At 34.8% G+C, this 18,740-nt stretch overlaps 1 protein-coding gene across 5 annotated transcripts in view; it reads right to left on the bottom strand.

Annotated features, from left to right (window-relative positions):
* Positions 1-18,740, bottom strand: part of DLC1 (DLC1 Rho GTPase activating protein) — a 394,094-nt gene that overhangs the window by 276,709 nt on the left and 98,645 nt on the right. For all 5 annotated transcript variants that reach the window (XM_057696390.1, XM_057696383.1, XM_057696382.1 and 2 more), the window contains exons 3-4: positions 15,327-15,476; positions 8,078-8,218 (exon numbers count right to left, since the gene is read on the bottom strand). In XM_057696390.1, coding sequence (XP_057552373.1) covers positions 8,078-8,218; positions 15,327-15,476 — 291 coding nt within the window. The remainder of the gene's footprint in view (positions 1-8,077; positions 8,219-15,326; positions 15,477-18,740) is intronic.

Below are 18,740 nucleotides of genomic sequence, written 5' to 3'. Positions count from 1 at the left end.
GTTCACAACATTAATAGCATTAGAGTTCAGTATTAGTGTTCAGCTACATTATTAATTAGAAAGTCTTTTGTTAATAAAATGTAGAATAATTTCATAAGGACATGAATACATCACTTAGATATATTACACATGCCTAATAATATGTTTCTTTACATTCTGATTAAATTAAGGTGTTTAAATATCTAACAAATATTTTAAAAGGTCAATATTATTAGAAATAAAAAGATCGCTCTTTAACAAGTATACAAGTCCTTTTCAGTCTATATAACTATATGAGAGAATATCAGAAATGCAGACAAAAATATATGCAGAACTATTTGTCATAGTGTTATATAATATTGTATTTAATACAGAAAAAAACTACAAATGTGCTATAAGTAGGGTAATGATTGCACAATTTTGGTATATTCATGAAATTCAAAATGTAAAATTTAATACTTAGTTAATATTTGCTTAGGAAATATATTTAAGTGGAAATTCAACTAGTTCTGAGTTCTAAATGTTTTTATCTATTAAAAGTTATTTAAAATTCTGACTTTACTCACCAATAGACAGTAAAAAAAAAAACCACATAAAACTATCTATCTATCTATAGTTCAGTGTTCGCAATATAGAATTTAATGGTCTGGACAAGCAGAATTCCACACCCAGGCTAAGTCGAATTGCTCCAATCTAGAGTCTGCTTTCTCTCCCACTTTTTTGTTTGTTTGTTTCTTAGGGGCACCTGGAGCTCAGGACTCAGTGATGATGAAGCTTTATGAGTGAATGTGTTGCCCTAGCAACAGACAAGTTCTAGAGGAAGCTTTACCAGGATGCTCTTGGAAATGAAGCAGATATACACCAGAGGCTATCTGGACCCAAGAAAAAATTCTCCAACATTTTCCTCACCTGTATAATTTGTTTAGTCTGAGACTTAAACAAAATTAATGCTATGGATTGATCCATATTATTATTATGGATGATATTATTCAGAAGGCCAATATATAAAAGAGATAACAGTAAGTAAGTCTGGCTGGGGCAGGGGGAGGAGGGCAGTTCCAGGGGTACCCAGAGCACACAGCCTGAACAGCGCTGACTCACCGTTATTATTGCCTGTTTGTATGATTTTCTGCATTTCACAGTGTGACTAATTTGGTAAATTTCCATTCAGTAATTTACTATAGTATTTATACAAAGGTAGGGCCTTTTAAATGAATCAACAGAACAACACCAAAATGAAATGGATCAAACAATCTCTGGTAAAAAGGAAACAACTGGAGTTGTTTTCATAAGCGTCAAAGGATTTTCCTTTGAAGGACTTTACTATTTCAGAAGTCGCCTGAATTATACCACGTTGTCACAGTGGAAAGAATAGAGAATCACTAAAAAGTGACAGTGATAACAATAATCTAAGGACTATGAACTATTCATTTATTCAAAAAAAGAAACTAGCATATAAAATGTTCATTAAATAACCAGAATATCAAGAATATTGATATTTTCAAGTGACTGTGTCTTAGGACATCATGAAGATACAGAGTAAATACCTCCCTTATTTTCATATTTTTGTTACATGATTCCAACTGTTTAGATGAGTGATATTCAGAATACTCAAATGCTCGGAGGCTGTTTTTACTTTTGCATTTTGAAATCTGGTATGTGGTAGACAGCTCAAAACTATAGTCACTTCATAAACTTTGTACAACGGCTACTGAATATTCACATGGAATCTGCAGTTAAACATTTCAAATGACTTTAACTGTCTTTAAGAAGTGAGCATACAGGTCGCCAAATGCCAGGGGCAGCATTAATTATCCATCAGAGAATCAAAGTAGGGAATTAGAAAAAGAATGGAAACGTTGAATATGTTATTAGAACTTGGGGACAACTCTGTTTGAGATGAAGAAAGCTCTGTGAAAATGGCTCATGGGTTATTATTACTGCTTAACGCTATGAGTTATATTCTTGGTTGCTGTGATGTGGCATGCCGTTGGCTTGCCATTTCACATTGCCCAGAAATAACTGGAAGTTGTTATTTCTCTTGGATGAAAATGTGAGCTGGATTCGAGAAGTAACATCAGCCCATGGAAAACTAAATTTTTTCTCATTGTAATGATGATAACATACAAAAGTGCTATTCATATGACCAAATTTGAGTTTGCAGAGATTAAAAAAAATTTTTTTTTACTGTTTCTTGCCCTAACGGAATCTATTCAATTCTGTTTTCTCATTTTTATGTTCTACTTTCCCCATCCCTTTTTTTTGGTTGTAGGAATTCTGCTCCAGGCATCTAATTAACCAGGTTATTATAAATGAAACACAAATAAGACAGAAAAACAATTTTTCCAACTCAAAAAATTACTTAAACACCATGTGCTCAGACTTTAGTATTAAGGATTAGTAAATCTGGATGCAAGTTATACAATGAAATTCCTAGATTCAAAGTGAAATGTCTTAAGTGAGATTATTGTAGAGATTAAACAATCCATCCCAAACAAGACTATCATGAATTAACATGCAAATGGATTGGAAACAGATGTCCGTATCTTCAAACACAAGAAATGAGAGCATTTTGAATAATTTTAAATAGAAAAGCAAACGGTCATGAAAAACTTTTTGATTTTTCAAAGTCCAAGGTTAATGAATTACATATTTATTTATGATTTCAAAATCCAGAATATGTGAATGGAATCCTCGATGCTTTAGAATCACAATTCTAAGAAATATCTCATAATAATAACAGAATGATTTCCTTTTTAGAAACATTTTTTCCCCAGCTCTCTGGTGGCTGTTTTCCTTAAAAAAAGCTATAAATTTTGCCTTATTTTTCTTTCTCATAAACAATGAGGATCTTAGGGAACAAATACTGCTTTAAAAAATCCATATACTTTAATGCTATTGCTTAATTATGTCATAATTAAATTGTCACTTTCAAAAGCATTATAATCAAAGGCATTTTTTCTAAGACCATTACATTTTTGTTTGCAGAGTGGTAAACTGTACTAATTCAAATTTTTTGATATTTCAGGCTAAATTTTTTAAGAATTCTATGTGTGTCATTTTTTCTTTTCCTATGTTATTCTCTTCACATGTCATATATGACATTATGAAATATAATTTAGAGTCTAATCAGTTTTATATATTACCTTAAATTTTCCCCCCAACGGTTCAGTAAAAAGGAGTATCTGTAGTTCCTATTTGTAAAAAAGACAATGTTTTATCCTTTTATTTTGTTGTAAGTAGTAACCAGAAGTAGGGAAAATTACTACCTTTGTTAAAAAAAATCTGATAATCACTTAAACAAAAATATAGAATAATATCCTGGTAAAACAAAACAAAGACCTATTAAAATTTTGCATATGAATTGGGTTTTACATGATACTTGAGAATGATGTGATTTGGACTCCTGAATCTACATGCTATTTTTCAATTTTAGTGCCTACCATTTAATGTCACAAGCATAATGACTTTAGCTTAATGATCATATGGAGAGATATGTGATTGCATTTAGATATAAAACCTGGTTTACACTGAAAGTTATTATGAGGAAACTTCGATGATTTTTCTTTTCTTTCTTGGATCAGTTTTTAATTTCCTTAGTATGCTGTATAGTTGGGACTAATGCCAACAACATTTCATAGTTTCATAGCAGATTGGACCATATCTCATTGGGTGAAAAAAGGAAAAAAATAAGATCCTGATTTTAAATAACTTAAACATTAATAGTATTCATTAAAAATAACAATGTCAAAATTCATACTCAATATCCTCACCCTCCTTTTTAACTTCACTTCAAAACATTTATGCTTTTTAGGGAGGACAATACTATTGACAAGTGAATGTCAGACCCCCAAATTACTCTTTGTTTGTATCATGGCAGAGGGGAGAAAAATAATAGACTGTATGTGAGTGCCTCACTAAGTCAATTACAGTATAGCATTAACAGTTGTATTTCACAGTCATATTGAGAGATTTTTTCTTTCTTCAACATGCAATTTTTGGAATTGTTGGTAAAAGCAGCTAAAATATCAGGTAGACTGTAGCATTAGAGTCCTTTCTTTTTTAAAGTTATCTAGAAACAATCATGAATTTGTAGATAGGACATATTCTCGAAGCGTTATTTCGGTCACCTTCCAGCAGCATTTCAGTAGGATTTACTCCGAACCATTCTTGGGAGGAGTTGGCATTCTGCCTGCCCTCAGCTCCCACCTGCTCCATGAGCTGCTGTTTCCACCCTCACCTATCTCTTCCTATTTTTGTGGTAATGATGAAAAGATTAGGGGTGTGTTTGGTCTGCAGAAGTAGAGCTACTGTTGCCACCTTCAGCTGGAATAAGATATATCTGTCTTTTTTCACTCTGTAACAATTACAATAATGAAGGTTTAATAATTTCTGTTATTTTCGATGTCTTCAAGGCAGGTTTATTTTGTAATTCCTGTGTTCAATACACTCTGATATGAATGCTAATATTTTCCTACATTCCTTTAGATAATTTGAGATACAATCAAAGCTGTCTAGCGTGGGTTCCAAAATGGCCAAATGACTGAGGTTCTCACTCCTGTCATTAGAATTCTATCACATGGAAACTAGTGGGGTTGTCTTCTCTAAGAAGCCGATGTTACTCTACACAGCAGAACACCCTCCCCGTTCCTGCAGTACTTATTTTACAAATAAAATATGTTGTTTGTCTTATCTCAGGCTTGGTCTCTTTCTTCACAAACTTTAAAATCTTTCATGTAAATCCTATATTAATTAATGCAGGAACAACTCATGCAACTGAATGCTCTGGTCAGAGGGATGTCAGAACACTGTTCTGCAGTGAATGAAAGCACTATATAAAAATGATATGACTACATGTGGGTTACTCACATGAAGTGACAAATGTGAAAGGCTTTATGAGACTGCCTCAAAGAAACAAAGCAAAGAATTTAAGAAAGAAAGGGATGAGATTTCTGACATGAAGCACCAGATCTTGTTTTTACTAATGTGTTTTTTGGTAATGGACATCCTATCCATCCTAAAAGTGGACTTTTAAATTTTTTGTGTGTCAAATACATCTCTGAAATCTACTTTAATGCTCAATTTTCAGCATGATATATACATGGTATTTATGAAAAACCTGAAGATTACTCATTGGTCCCCTAATAATAAATATAAAAGTAGAAATCTTATTGAAAAATTGGCACTTAGAAATCCAGAGACCTTACACACAAAAGGAAAGCCAAATATTTGTGGTAGTTAGTCACCATTATAAATAGATTCATAGCAGCAAATCAAAAGTAACATTAAATAATTCTGCAATGAAAGTAAGCATTCTGTAAAAATGTGACATTATGAAGCAGAAGGTTAGTTCACTTTAGGTGGATGTTAGAAGTAGGTGTGCTTTGAATTTAATGTTTCTACTTAATATTAAAATTGAAATTTTAGTTCATAATGAAAAGAACAGCTCTATATAATACTAGAGTTTTCTCCCTTTTCCCAAAGTAACCAGTCTGCCAATATTCACATAAGCTCCAAGTTGAGGGGGAAAGTGTCTGTTTAATATTTCGTAAAATAGGTAACAGTCTTCATCCTAATATTTTAACCCAGGAAAAATTAAAAGCATAAAATTGTTCCATGGCGCAAGACATTTTCTAATTTTAGTGAAAAGGGAATACTCAAAATAATAATAATACCAAAACCAGCAAAAAATAAAACACACACAAGAGCACATTAAAATAGCCCTTCCCCCAATATAAAAGCCTGGTTTTCAAGCTACTTTTTTTCATTGGCCCTTTTCTTTAAGAAATTTCCTAAAAGTCAGTTGCCTTTGATAATAGTGTTTTTTTTCCCCATTCTGGGTATTTCTCATGGCCAACTAGAGAATTTGAGTAAATTATAGTTCAGTAGCTGAAAAGAGTTGCATTTCTAGTTGTCTAACTCCACTTGCAGTATTGGTCAAGATGTGTTAAATAGGTTTTGGGTATCTTGAAATGGAATATTGTGTTTCGAGGCCGAGTCAATTGCATAATGATTCTCATCGCTCACTGACAAGTGAGTTGTGGCATCACTATGAAGCTGTGATCGTGTGCCCAGGTAAGGAGTTACACCCGAACAGCTGGATGCATCTTCACAACTGATTTTATTCCAAATCGACAGCTTTTCAGTTAATATTTGATTTGTGGTGCACGGAAAAATATGTTTCTGTTCAATAACTGATTTTAGTTATTTCTTAATTTTGCCTGGAGGGTGAATAGTTTGGTCAATGATATGGCAAAACATGAACAATTTGAAAAAGAACCCATAGTAAAGTACTCTAAGGGATTAAAGTCCTAGGAAAACTGATGGTTTTATGTTTCTCATTCTAAAACCTTACTGAAGATAGTTACCATAAAAAATATGTACGTCTCTCAATAGAAATATATTGACCACATTTAGAAACATGGGAGTATTGAAGAAAGACTAAGGAACTGCACACAGAATTGTAGCAATTGTTACAAATTATAAGGTGACCACACACTAAAATATGTACTTTTCAAGGGAGAAATAGTGGATACCAACAGTAATGATTCTAAAGTAAAAGATGAACACAGAATAAATGTTAGAGTGGAAAGAACACTCTTAAGGACAATAGAAGGTGTGTTAAAAAGCTAATTTAAGCGTAAATACCTTTAAAAAGGGAATTCTTCCTTTCTACTTCCTTCTTATATGTCAGCCCCACACCTGTCCCCAGTGCTCAGAAAGCCAATGCTCCAATGGTTCCCAAACCTTCAAGCTAAAACTCTTGAGAGGATTTCATCTTTTCCCTTAATAAGAATGTGGTAAAATGAGATTGTTGGGTTTCATATTTGAATTTTGCATTTCAACCTTCTCTAGCCATTGTGGAAAAGAAGAGCACCATACCATTGCAGTCTGCCCATTGGCACGCACTACTTTTGACCCTATTTTTCAGTCTACTGCAAAATAGCATTGGGTAGTATGTCATTGGTTCCTCCTATTTCCAATACATACAGCATTACCATATAGCAAGTTATTGCATTTCACTGTTCACATGCCTCCCTCCTTTGCTAGACTGTGTGATATTTAAAGACAGAAAATGTACTTTTATTTCTCTCCAAGTCTTTTCCATCTATCATAACACATGGCACATTGTAGGTGTTCAATAAATATTTAGTCCATCAAAAATAGTCTAGATATTATTGCAATTGAACATAGCTTCTATGTTTTAAATTCAGGTATTCTCTTTTGGGTTTTATCTCAGATTTGCCTTTTGTTTTAAGGACAGGCAAAAAAGCAATCCAGAGTTGTTTCTCTGTGTTAAACTAACATGGACATTTGAAAATAATACGACACTATGATTTTCACTAAACTAGGAAAGGTTATTTTGGAGCTGCTGGGACTTTATATATTTGAAGTAGTAATTACTTCCTCCATAAATGTTACCTTTAGAGTCAAATACTGCTTTCCAGTTGCAATTCAACTTTTTACTTAAAGGAAAATATCTTTTATTCACAATTCACTGTGCTATATTATATGTGGCAATTCTCCTTTTCACTTGTTTTGGTAGCACTGTAAAGTACATGAAACATCATAATAATAATGATAGTAGCTTACATTTGTTCAGTACTTTTTCTGTGCCAAGCATTTCACTAAGCACTTGACATGTGCTATGTCATTTAATACCCACATTAAACTTATCATGTGTGATTTTTTCTATCTATCTATCTATCTATCTATCTATCTATCTATCTATCTATCATCTATCTATCTATCCATCCATTAATTTCCCCATTGGTAAGCCATTTAGTCAGAATAATATTACAGGGAGAATCATCTTTAGATTTTGCATTCTTGGTTCTTTAAAGTTCTGAGTATCCAGCACCAAATTTAATACTATATTTTGTATAATTCTGGAACAATGATCTAAAGTACTTGTGTAAGCATTTATAAAACAAAAAACCCAGCATATATTGGGGTTGTACTTAATTAAATGCTATCAAGTCACTGCAACTAAGAATCCAAGAGTATTTCTTCTAAATTGAATGGATGAGATATCAACTCTTACCTGATGATCATCAACACTTCGTGTTGAAACTGGCTGTTATAATTTACAACTTACCGTAGACTTGGGTTTGGTTCCAGAACTGGCCACTGGTGTGAAAGGTGGTAGGTCAGCGGACTCGGTGTTAGAAGACAAATTTATTTGTGTCTGATTTACTGAAGCGGTATCTGCTCCACTCTCAGATCCTGATTCCAGATCCTATTAAAAAAATGCATTTGTATGAAGCGCATGTCCACATTCTCTATTTGCCTTTCTTCCTGCCACCAACACCCTTCCACCTCCTCCTTCTCCCAACACACATGGACACACCACAGAGTTATGGCAACCAACACTGATACATCACCCATAACCATGCATTATTTTCTATTAACAATTGTACTCTTTAGAGGGTCTGATTTTAGAATGCAATACTGCAAAAGAGATAGTATACTACTTTGATAATTTAACAGCTGATTATGCATGGGAAAGGGTAGTAGTGGCAGCTAGCCAGGACACTGCAATAAGTCAGGAGGTAGAAGCCCATAGACAACCTTTGCTTGTTGTGTGACCTTGAGTAACTCACTTCACATCCCTCATGCAACGGGGTCATGGGTGTCAAATGAACAGACAGTTCTCATTTCTTCTCACCTCACTCTCTTCTATGTCCCCATTACATCTCCATGGTGACACCTGCTATAATGGCCTGGAATCATTTATCTCAAGTGTATGTCTACGTAATGAACTATAAGCTATTTGAGGGCAGGGATTATGCTTTGTCATGTGTGATTCAATTCACTCATCTGAAAATGAGTATAATAATAGCAGGCACCCATAGATGTTTATGAAGATTAAGCAAGAAATATGCGAACAGGGACATAATCATTTTCATTAAATGCTGTGCATTACTGTAAATATTGTTTTTATTAACATCATTATGTCTTCTGAGCATAGTATGTGGATAGACACGTCTGTTGAGTGAATGCAGTTACTCGGTAATCCCTCCAAAGGCTGTGCATTTAATTTACCAAATGCCATCTCTGTATTATACAGTAGCCTGAGAACACAAAGGAAAGGCAAGGGTGAGGAGAATGCAAAGAGGGGGAAGTGAAGGCACACATCACTTTATAATTTTACCCTCAGAAAATTATGATTTAAATATCTTTATGTCCACTCTTTCTGCATCTCAACTTCACCATGGCCCACATGGTTAAATATCATCTACCCTGCACCCCGACTCTCTGGCCTTATGCTCTACCATTCTCTTGTTTCTGTGTATTCTGCCATACTTGCTGTTTGTCAGTCCTTCTAGGACCCCAAGGTGGTGTCTATGGCAGGGACTATGCCCTTTCTTGTCCCTTGTCCAAGTGTTGGGTCGGCCAAAAAGTTTGTTTGGGTTTTCCAAAACATTTTACAGAAAAACCTAAACAAACTTTTTGGCCAACCCAATATTTCCCTTTGCTGGCCATTTCTTGTCACTCAGCTCTCAGTTTGAATATCACTACCTCAGAGAAGCATCCTTTGACATTTCAAGCTAAAATAGTTTCCTCTCTTCAACCTCCACAGCATATCATTCTCTATTTTACAATCTTATTACCTTGTTTATCTACCACATATCAGTTATATCTATCCATCCATCCATCATCTCTGCCTATGTATGTATCTATTTCTCTCTAGCTGACTATATATCCACATTCCATTCTTTTCTGTTTCTAATCCTTTTTATTTCCCTTTATTGGAATCTATGTATCACAAGAGCAGGGGCTTCCCCTGTCTCGTTCACTGAGACATTCCCCAGGCTTAGAATAGTGCCTGGCACCTAGAATATGCTCATAAATATTGTTTTATGAAAGAATAACCAGACTGACAAATATTAATATGTAACCAAGGATCTGTACACTAGAAACTATAAGACATTGATGAAAGAAATTGAAGAAGACATAAATAAATGGAAAGATATCTCATGTTCCTGAATTGGAAAAATTAAAATTGTGAAAAATGTCCATGCTACCCAAAGTCATCTATAGATTTAGCGCAAAGCCTGTCAGAATGCCAATGGCATTTTTCATAGATATAGGAAAAAACAATCCTAAAATTTGTAGGGAACCACAAAAAACCCTGGATAGCCAAAGCAATCTTGAGAAATAATAACAAAGCTGGAGGTATCACATTCCCTTATTTCAAATTATAGTACTACAGTAATCAAAACAGTATGGTGTTGGCATAAAAACAGACACACAGATCAATGGAATATAATAGAGAGCCCAGAAATAACAGCATGCATATATAGTCAACTAACATTTGACAAGGGGGCCAAGAATACTCAATGGGGAACAAACAGTCTTTTCAATAAATGATGTTGGGAAAATTGGATATGCATATGCAAATGAATGAAATTGGACTCCTGTCTCACACCACTCACAAAACTTAACTCTAAGTGAATTAAAGACGTAAATGTAAGATCTGAAACTGTAAAACTCCTAGAAGAAAGTATAGAGAAAAAGCTTCTTGACATTGGCCTTGGCAACATTTTTTTGAGTGTGATACCAAAAGCACAAGTAATAAAAGCAAAAATAAACAAATGGGATTATATCAAACTAAATCGCTTCTGCACAGCAAAGGAAACAGTCAACAGAGTGAAGATGCAGCCTATAGAATTAGGAGAAAATATTTGCAAACCTCATATCAGATAAGAGGTTAATATCCAAAATATATAAGGAACTCATACAACTCAATAGCAAAAAGCAAATAATCTGATTTAAAAATGAGCAAAGTTCCTGAGCAGACATTTTTTCCAAAGACATACAAATGGCCAACAGGCACATGAAAAGATGCTCAACATCACTAATTATTAGGGAAATGCAAATTAAAACTACAATGAGATATCACCTCACACCTGTCAGAATGGCTATCATAAAAAAGACAAGAGATAACGTGTTGACGAGAATGTGGAAAAGGGGAATCCTAGTGCATTGTTGGTGGGAATGTAAATGAGTACAGTCGCTATGGAAAACAATATGGAGGTTCCTCAAAAAGTTAAAAATAGAACTACCATATAATCCAGCAATTCTGCATTTGGGTACACATCCAAAGGAAATGAAATCACTGTCTTAAAGAGACATTTGCACCCCAATATTCACTGGTGCATTATTCCCAATAGCCAAGACACAGAAATAACCAAAGTGTCTATTGATGGATGAATGGATAAAGAAAATGTGGTGTATATATACACAATGGAATATTATTTAGCCAAAGAAAAGAAGGAAATTCTACCTTTTGTGACAACATGGAAGGACCTGGAGAGCATTATGCTAAGTGAAATGTCAGACAGAGAAACACAAATACTGTATGATATCACTTACACGTGGAATCTAAAAAAAGGAGCCAAAACAGAAACAGAGTGGAGTGGTGGTTGCCAGGGCTAAGATGTGGGGAAAATGTGGACATGTTGGCCAGAGGTTACAAGCTTCCAGTTAACAAGAGGCTTAAGTTCTGCGGCTCTAATCTTCACTTTGGTGACTATAGTTAACAACACTATTATATACTTGAAAGTTGCTAAGAGAGTAGATATTAAATGTTCTCACCAAACACACACACACACACACAACTGTAATTATACTAGTTTATGGATGTGTTAACTAACCTTATTGTGGTAATTATTTTGCAATAAAAAACTGTATCAAATCATCACATTGTACACCTTAAACTTAAACAATGTTGTATGTCATTTCTATCTCAATAAAGCTACAAAAAAAAAGAAAAGAAAAAAGTGGAAAACAAAGAAAAGAGTACAAAAGACATACACAACAATAAAAAATATGAAACATAATACTAAATTCTTTAAGTGTGTGTAAAACACATAACCCTGATCAAATTTCTCACGCCCTGAGTGCTTTCAGATCAAGGGTCACCTATTTTTTTTTTTTTTGCATGGAAAAGACATTTTACATTTTACCATAAGAGAAAAATGATTCATTAAAATTTCAAATTGAATCAACATCAAATGGATAGCCATAAATAGCAGGTAATTTATAAACATCAAATGCATAATCATAAGTAGCGAGTAGTTTATAAGCCATTTATATTTGACCTTTATGTTTATCAGAAATCATCTGCATTAATTTTGCCTTCCTACTTATGATTTGATTGGGTAAATACCAGGGTAAACTTGCATCTTTCTAACAATACAATAATTCTGAGGTGAAATAACAAATATTAAAAAAATTGTGGTTTTACCATTTAAAGACAATACTGTACAGCCATTCTCTGCTTCCGTGTTCACAAAGTCTACATGGAGGATATTATTATCATCATTTGATGGATGATGAAGTCAAAGCCTAAGGCAAGTAACTTGACCAAATTCACGTTCCATGGCAGGGCTGACATTAAAGCTCAGATCTGCCTGACCCTCACTTGTCAGCCTCTATCAAGGCAGCCTTCTATAAATTTTTACATCTACCCTTATTTTAATATTTTTTCTCTTCAAAGCCATTCTTAAAGACTCCAGCCCATATTATTCTTTACCCCCTTTATTAGATGTAGAACTCACTCCATCCTTTTCTTACAAATAATCTCAAACTGAGGTCACTGTTTCATTGCATGTCTTGCCCTCCTTACTAAATTGTACATTCACAGTGGAGTGTGAGGGTGTGGCAGAGGGCTTTCTCCTCTGAATCTGGGACCGTGCTCCTTGGTGGACAATCAAGGTGATAACCATTCGTTATAATCCACTTATTCAGTGGCACAATTATCAAAAGGAATGGAAATCGCATGTGGAAAAATTTCTGATGACAAGAGAATGTTAAAATTAGCTTTAAATACCAAGGAACAGAAATAAAGAAAAAGGGCTGACCTAGAAAAACACAGAGACCAAAAAGAAGTTTTGAGGGATGCAGGCTATGTCTTATTCATCTTTAGCCCAGTGTCTGCTGTGAGTACATGGGAGAAGGAAATGGAATTAACAAATACTAAATATGTACTCTGTGCCAGAGCTTTGCAATGCATCTTACATATGTTCTTTCATTTACCCCTCCCAACAAGCCAGTAAGTAGGAAACAATGTCTTCTTTTTTACATGAACCTGAAGTTGAGAAATTAAATACTTTTCTTATGTTCTTAGATATTCAGGTGTAGAGCTGGCATGTGAACCCAGGCCTGCAGACTCCAAAGTTTACTACATTTCTACTGTATTATTTGGCCTATTTCAAGTATCGGTTGAACTAAAAACTCAGAGATACATCTTTTTTATAGAATCAACTGTTGTTCAGCAAGGGTTGTGACGGTCCATGAGACAGTACATGAAATATAAAATCCAGTTTACACTTAAATGGAGGCAGAAGATGTACATGTAGACAAATCCTAATCATCACCCACCTTAGCGCTTGTTTTGTATTGTCTTTACCACTCAACAAAGAACCATATCTATCAGGTAAGGGTTATTTTTCTCTCTGAGACGGTGACAACAATACAGAGTTATATTTAGCAGAAATCTAGGCTGTGCTTTTTTTCCCTAAATTCATGGGATTGAGGAAGGCTCAATATAGAATGAAAAGAGGAAACATTAAAGAGATAGGGAGAGATTAGCAATTGACACTAAAACTTTAAAAGAGGAAATGTATTCCACACCTACATTAATGGCAAAAAAGTACTGAGAAGCATCTCCTATTGAAAAATAGGGCTTTAAATGTATTGGTAAAAATGAGTAGGAAGCTTCTATACACATTTCATCTGTAAACAAGATGAAACCATCCTTCTTGTTGGTCTTCAGGAGATTACTTTCGTTGTATTTCCTCCATTCGGATGCCTGCCCTACTAAAGCACGTGTAAGACACTATGGCAGCGCCAGGGAAGGAGTAAGAGATTCTGTCTGGGAAGACAGAAAGAGATTTGGGGAAGACTTCACTGTAAAGAAAACATTTGAGATGAATCCTGAAGGATAAATTGTCCAGAAGGTCACAAACAACAACAACAAAAATAGTATTTCTACTGGCTTTCTAGGTTGAAGAATTTAATTTCATATTTATTCATTTTTTAATTAAGATTATTTTTTGCTCAAGTGATCAGATCCCCATTATAGTCAGCTAGGAAAGGCAGTAAGAGATAGTGGTTGAGTGACATGGCTCTGGATCAAGCCACCTCTCACACATACAATTACTAACTTCTCTACGCTTTTTACTCATTTGAACATTGTTGTAAGGAATGAATGTGTTAACATATGTAATGCACTTAGAACAGTACCTCATATATACTAAGGTTAGCTATTATTTTAACTTGTTTATTTACTTTGAAATATTCTGCACCAAAGACAGAATGTCTTGAATAACTTCAGAATCAACAGTAGACCTATACAAATTAAAGAATTTGATACAGAATAGTTCTATTTTGGTAGGTGCACATATATATATATATATATATATATATATATATATATATATATATATAAAATTTCCCAGGCATTTGATCTTAGGTAATTAGAAAATTCCTTGACTTAGTGTGTGGATTATTGCATAACAAAAGTGATAGATTAATTGAAAAGGGATGCATGGCTTAATTATAAGTAAATTCTACCATCACATTTGCTAGATGTGCAAAAACTAAGCTACTAAATATGAAGCTAATATTAAATACATAAAGTGTATAGACATTTTGGAATCTATGCCTTCTAAATTTTATTTTTAGTGCTAGAATTTCAAACGATTGTCTATCTTATATAAAATTAATGCACAGTAGAATAAAATTTTCACCTCAGTCCTATTCATTGTGTTTCACTGAATGAATTTTAGAGTGTTCTCAAGTTGATTTAATCTGAATTCTTTCTTGTAATATGCTGGGTTAGTTTAACCAGCATCCATCTATGCAGCCAGCCATCCACCCACCTACCCACGCATTCATCCATCCACTCATTCATCCACCCACCCATTCATCGATCTATCCAGCAAATATTTATTAACCATCTTCTATATGCAACGTAAATTTGTGGGACACTGGAAATAAAATACTAAACAAGATAAACAGAGCATCGCTAATGGCATTTATAGCATATGAGAGAAGACCAACAGTTAGGGAAATAACAGCAATGAGGAGAATTTTGATCACTAGAAAGCAAAATAATTTTCCAACATGTCCCTCTTTCCTGTCCAATAATAACCGTTTTCTTTTGAATCACACACTTCTCTTATGGACACTGCATTAAGCCTCGAATGACTTATCTTTATGGAACACTATCAGGGTCATGTGTGGGTAGGTGGCACCATCTAAGATGTTTCATTTACAAGGACTGTACAGTAGAGACATCACGGTCACGTGCAAAGAATGGGAAGTGGGAAGCTCACAGGGACTTGCCGCCGCAGGTTGGTTGGTGTGCTGGACGGAGAGGAGCTGGTGCTGAGAGCGTTCTCAATGTCCTGATCGAGCTGGTCCAGTTTCATGATCAGCAACACCATTGAGTCTAGCCGCGCCCTGTCCCGATCTTCCCTTATTTCCTGAGGAACAGAACACGTTGTTACTACATCTGAAAGGCCATTTCTTGGAAAGAATAAAAAGTTCCCTGTTCTTCAATGTGACAAAAAGGACACTGAATAATAGGCAGCCTTTCTACTTAAGGGGGAAGAGAAGTTCTATTCTGTACCATCAATGGGCTCTTCATTGGAAAGATACTGACCTCCTGCCAAGAAAGCATTTTACATGAATATTAAATACATATTTTCTAGATCAAAGCACAATGAAAGAGAAGTATAACATCAGTGAGTACTGATACATTAACTATTTTCTGAATAATTATTCTTGGGAAAAGTTGTATGTTTACTCTTCTTCTATAGTACAAATCAAATATAACATACTAATAATTGTTTGCAGGTTAGACATTTAAGGATGCATACGAGATAATTTTTGGATGAATATTTCTTAGTAGAGTAACAAAAAAAAAGGAAAAGAATCAAACAAGGCAGGATTTTTTTGTTTGTTTTGTTTTTGCATGGGACCATTTATTTACTGCTGCTTCAAGCTATGTCATTGTCAGTATTTATTTTCAAGCTTCTTTTTTCTTTCATACACTTTTGAAAAAAGCCTCCACAATTGTATGAATCATGGTTACTTATTCTGAGTTCTCTATAATATAGATATATTTATGGAAATACTTTTGGTTATAAAAATAACTAAAGCTTCTTACTGACCATATAGAGTTATTTGCGCATGACTGTTTACGATTCTTGTGTGTTCAAATCAAGCCAGTTAGTATACTTTCTGTAATGTGCAAGATATCGGGGTTGTGCAGAGTACTGGGTGAAAAAACAAAAACACAACAAAACATGGAAAGCACTGTAGGCTTCCTCAGAAGCAAAATCTATGGAGGGATGTCACAGACTCAGCACCAGCCCTTTTGAGACAAATCATCATCATCATGTGACTCATGTTGCCACGTTCTCATCTGTCTGAGATATTTACCTGGATGAAATCAGCTTTAAAAGGACCATCAATGGTGACCTCAAAAGGAAACTATACCATGATGGAAGCCTGAGGGGTGTGGGTACAAGGGAGTAATCTGGAGGCTTGCTGAGGTGATGGGATTAGCAGTGGTATGAATAAGGTGACTGCCTGAATCAGATCTTTTATTTTCTTTTCGGTCTTTTCCTTTGAATCACCCTAAATGCCCTAGTCACCATTAGGGGGGACACCAAAGAACAGGGACTAGGGTAATTTCATGGATTCATCTAATGCTATAGGGGTCTCTGTACCTCAAATAGAGAAGACTGTTAATATTAATAATAACTCTCTCTCACATGTCGAATAATTGGTTTATTAGATTAAGTTGGTCAAAAAAATCATTGATTCAGCCAACACTGACAAGTTATTTGGGTAAGCTAAACTTGTGCTTGGTTTAAAGATTAATGTCAAATTGAAATTGAAAGACCTAGTTCTGTTTCTACAAAGTCATTAATTTAGAAAATAAATTAAGACTTTTTTTTGAGTTATGATAATTCCTTTAGAGTACCATGCTGTCATTATTTCTTCAATTTCCTTCCATTGCCCCTGCTATCTAAAGTATTTAATGGGGCTCTGACAGAGAATTACAGAACTTTTGTCATCATAAAGTTTTATTGTGCTTAAGAAGGGACAGGATATTTGCAAACAAACAGACCTGAACCTTACTATACATCATATTCCTCAATGCTACCTAACTCTGTTATATTTAAAAGAATGTTATTTATACTAAAACCCTGCCTATATCTTAAAATAGTCCCAGAAATATTAGAGATTATTCAGTTTAATTCTCTTCTAAATAATCCAGAAAATGGAAGAATCTGCCTGACTAGAAGACTCAAAGTCCCCTTAATTACTCCCCCAATGTGTCTGCTTATATAACTTCCTTCTCTTTTTAAACCAAAGTTGTGTTTGGCAAGATAATGTTCTTTGCATCTCTATATACATCCACGTATGTTTCTGTGTGATTGTCTTTCATTCTCCAGTAATAACATCCTCAAGCACAAAGACGAAGTTTTTCCACCTGGCAGACACAGAGTCAAGTTCTACACTGCACACGCAATACATTTTCAGGAATAATAATAATAATGAAATCAATAGGAGCCAGTGAAATAACACTTTCCAAAGCCTTAGAAAATACATCTTGATATTTTTCCAGCTACTAAGTTAACATTGGGTAAAACAGTATACCCTGCAGCTATCTTAGGCCTATCAGCAGTAGCCTCAGAAACAATTTGTCTTTGAATTAACTGGATGCTGAGATTGTGCTTTAAAACCTTTTTCAAATCCACGGCCTGAGCATCAAATTATTTTAAATGATCTGCCAAAAGAATAAAACCAAACAGCTTTGGTCTAAGATATTTCTTTAGAGAAATAAGCTTATTGCTTTTCCCTTTCCTTCATGGCTGCTTCCTTATTCACCATCTATTACAACGTTCAGCCTGAAGTGTCAAGTACACAGACTCACATGGTATGTCACACATTAGTTAAACGTCACAAAGTTAAGTTGGTTACAAATCGTATGCTTTGGATAAATCTTTTGTCCTTGTTGTTAGAGCCTAAGTATGAATATTTTGCAAAGTTCTAACATTTCATACATCCATGGCTAAACTCCAGCGAATAGCTCATGCCTGAAAACAGAGCTGTGTATTTGCAGATTCTGGCGAGGTTGAACCCTACAGCGGAGCTTTCATTTCATGCTGTCACTACAGGCCAGGAAGGGGAACTTCTTAACAAGCGAAGCTGCCTTAGTTCTAGGTATTTCAGTAACTTAAGCCCCTTAAATCAAAGCCAAGATGTGAAATTCTCTCCCTTCCCATCTTTCTTTCCTTCTTTCTTGCAGTCACAGCTATTCTGGGCCAAGCACTATGAAAGGGACAAAATGTCTATCAGTGAATAAGAGATAGGAAACTTCTGCTGTCCTGAATATTATAGTCAACATGAGAAGACATAATGAAAGTTAACAAATTCATAAACAAGATCATTTCCAACAGGAACAAATGTAAGAAGAAAATAAACAGGGTAATGAGGTAAACAGTAACTGCAGGGGGAGTGTCCCACCTTGTAGAAGGTGGTCAGAGAAGAACTTTCTGTGGAGGTGGGAGTAAACCATGATGGGGTGAAAAAAATGAGGTAGAGGAGAGAAAGATGGAGATAGAGATGGAGAGAGAGAAAGAGAAAGGGAGAGAGAGAGGAAAGGAAGGAAGGAAGGAAGGAAGGAAGGAAGGAAGGAAGGAAGGAAGGAAGGAAGGAAGGGAGGGAGGGAG

The sequence above is a fragment of the Hippopotamus amphibius genome, chromosome 10, assembly GCF_030028045.1.
Source record: "Hippopotamus amphibius kiboko isolate mHipAmp2 chromosome 10, mHipAmp2.hap2, whole genome shotgun sequence".
Classification (NCBI taxonomy): Eukaryota; Metazoa; Chordata; class Mammalia; order Artiodactyla; family Hippopotamidae; genus Hippopotamus; species Hippopotamus amphibius.
The sequence above is the reverse complement of the archived record's forward strand: the minus strand, read 5'-3'. Positions and strand labels throughout refer to the sequence as shown.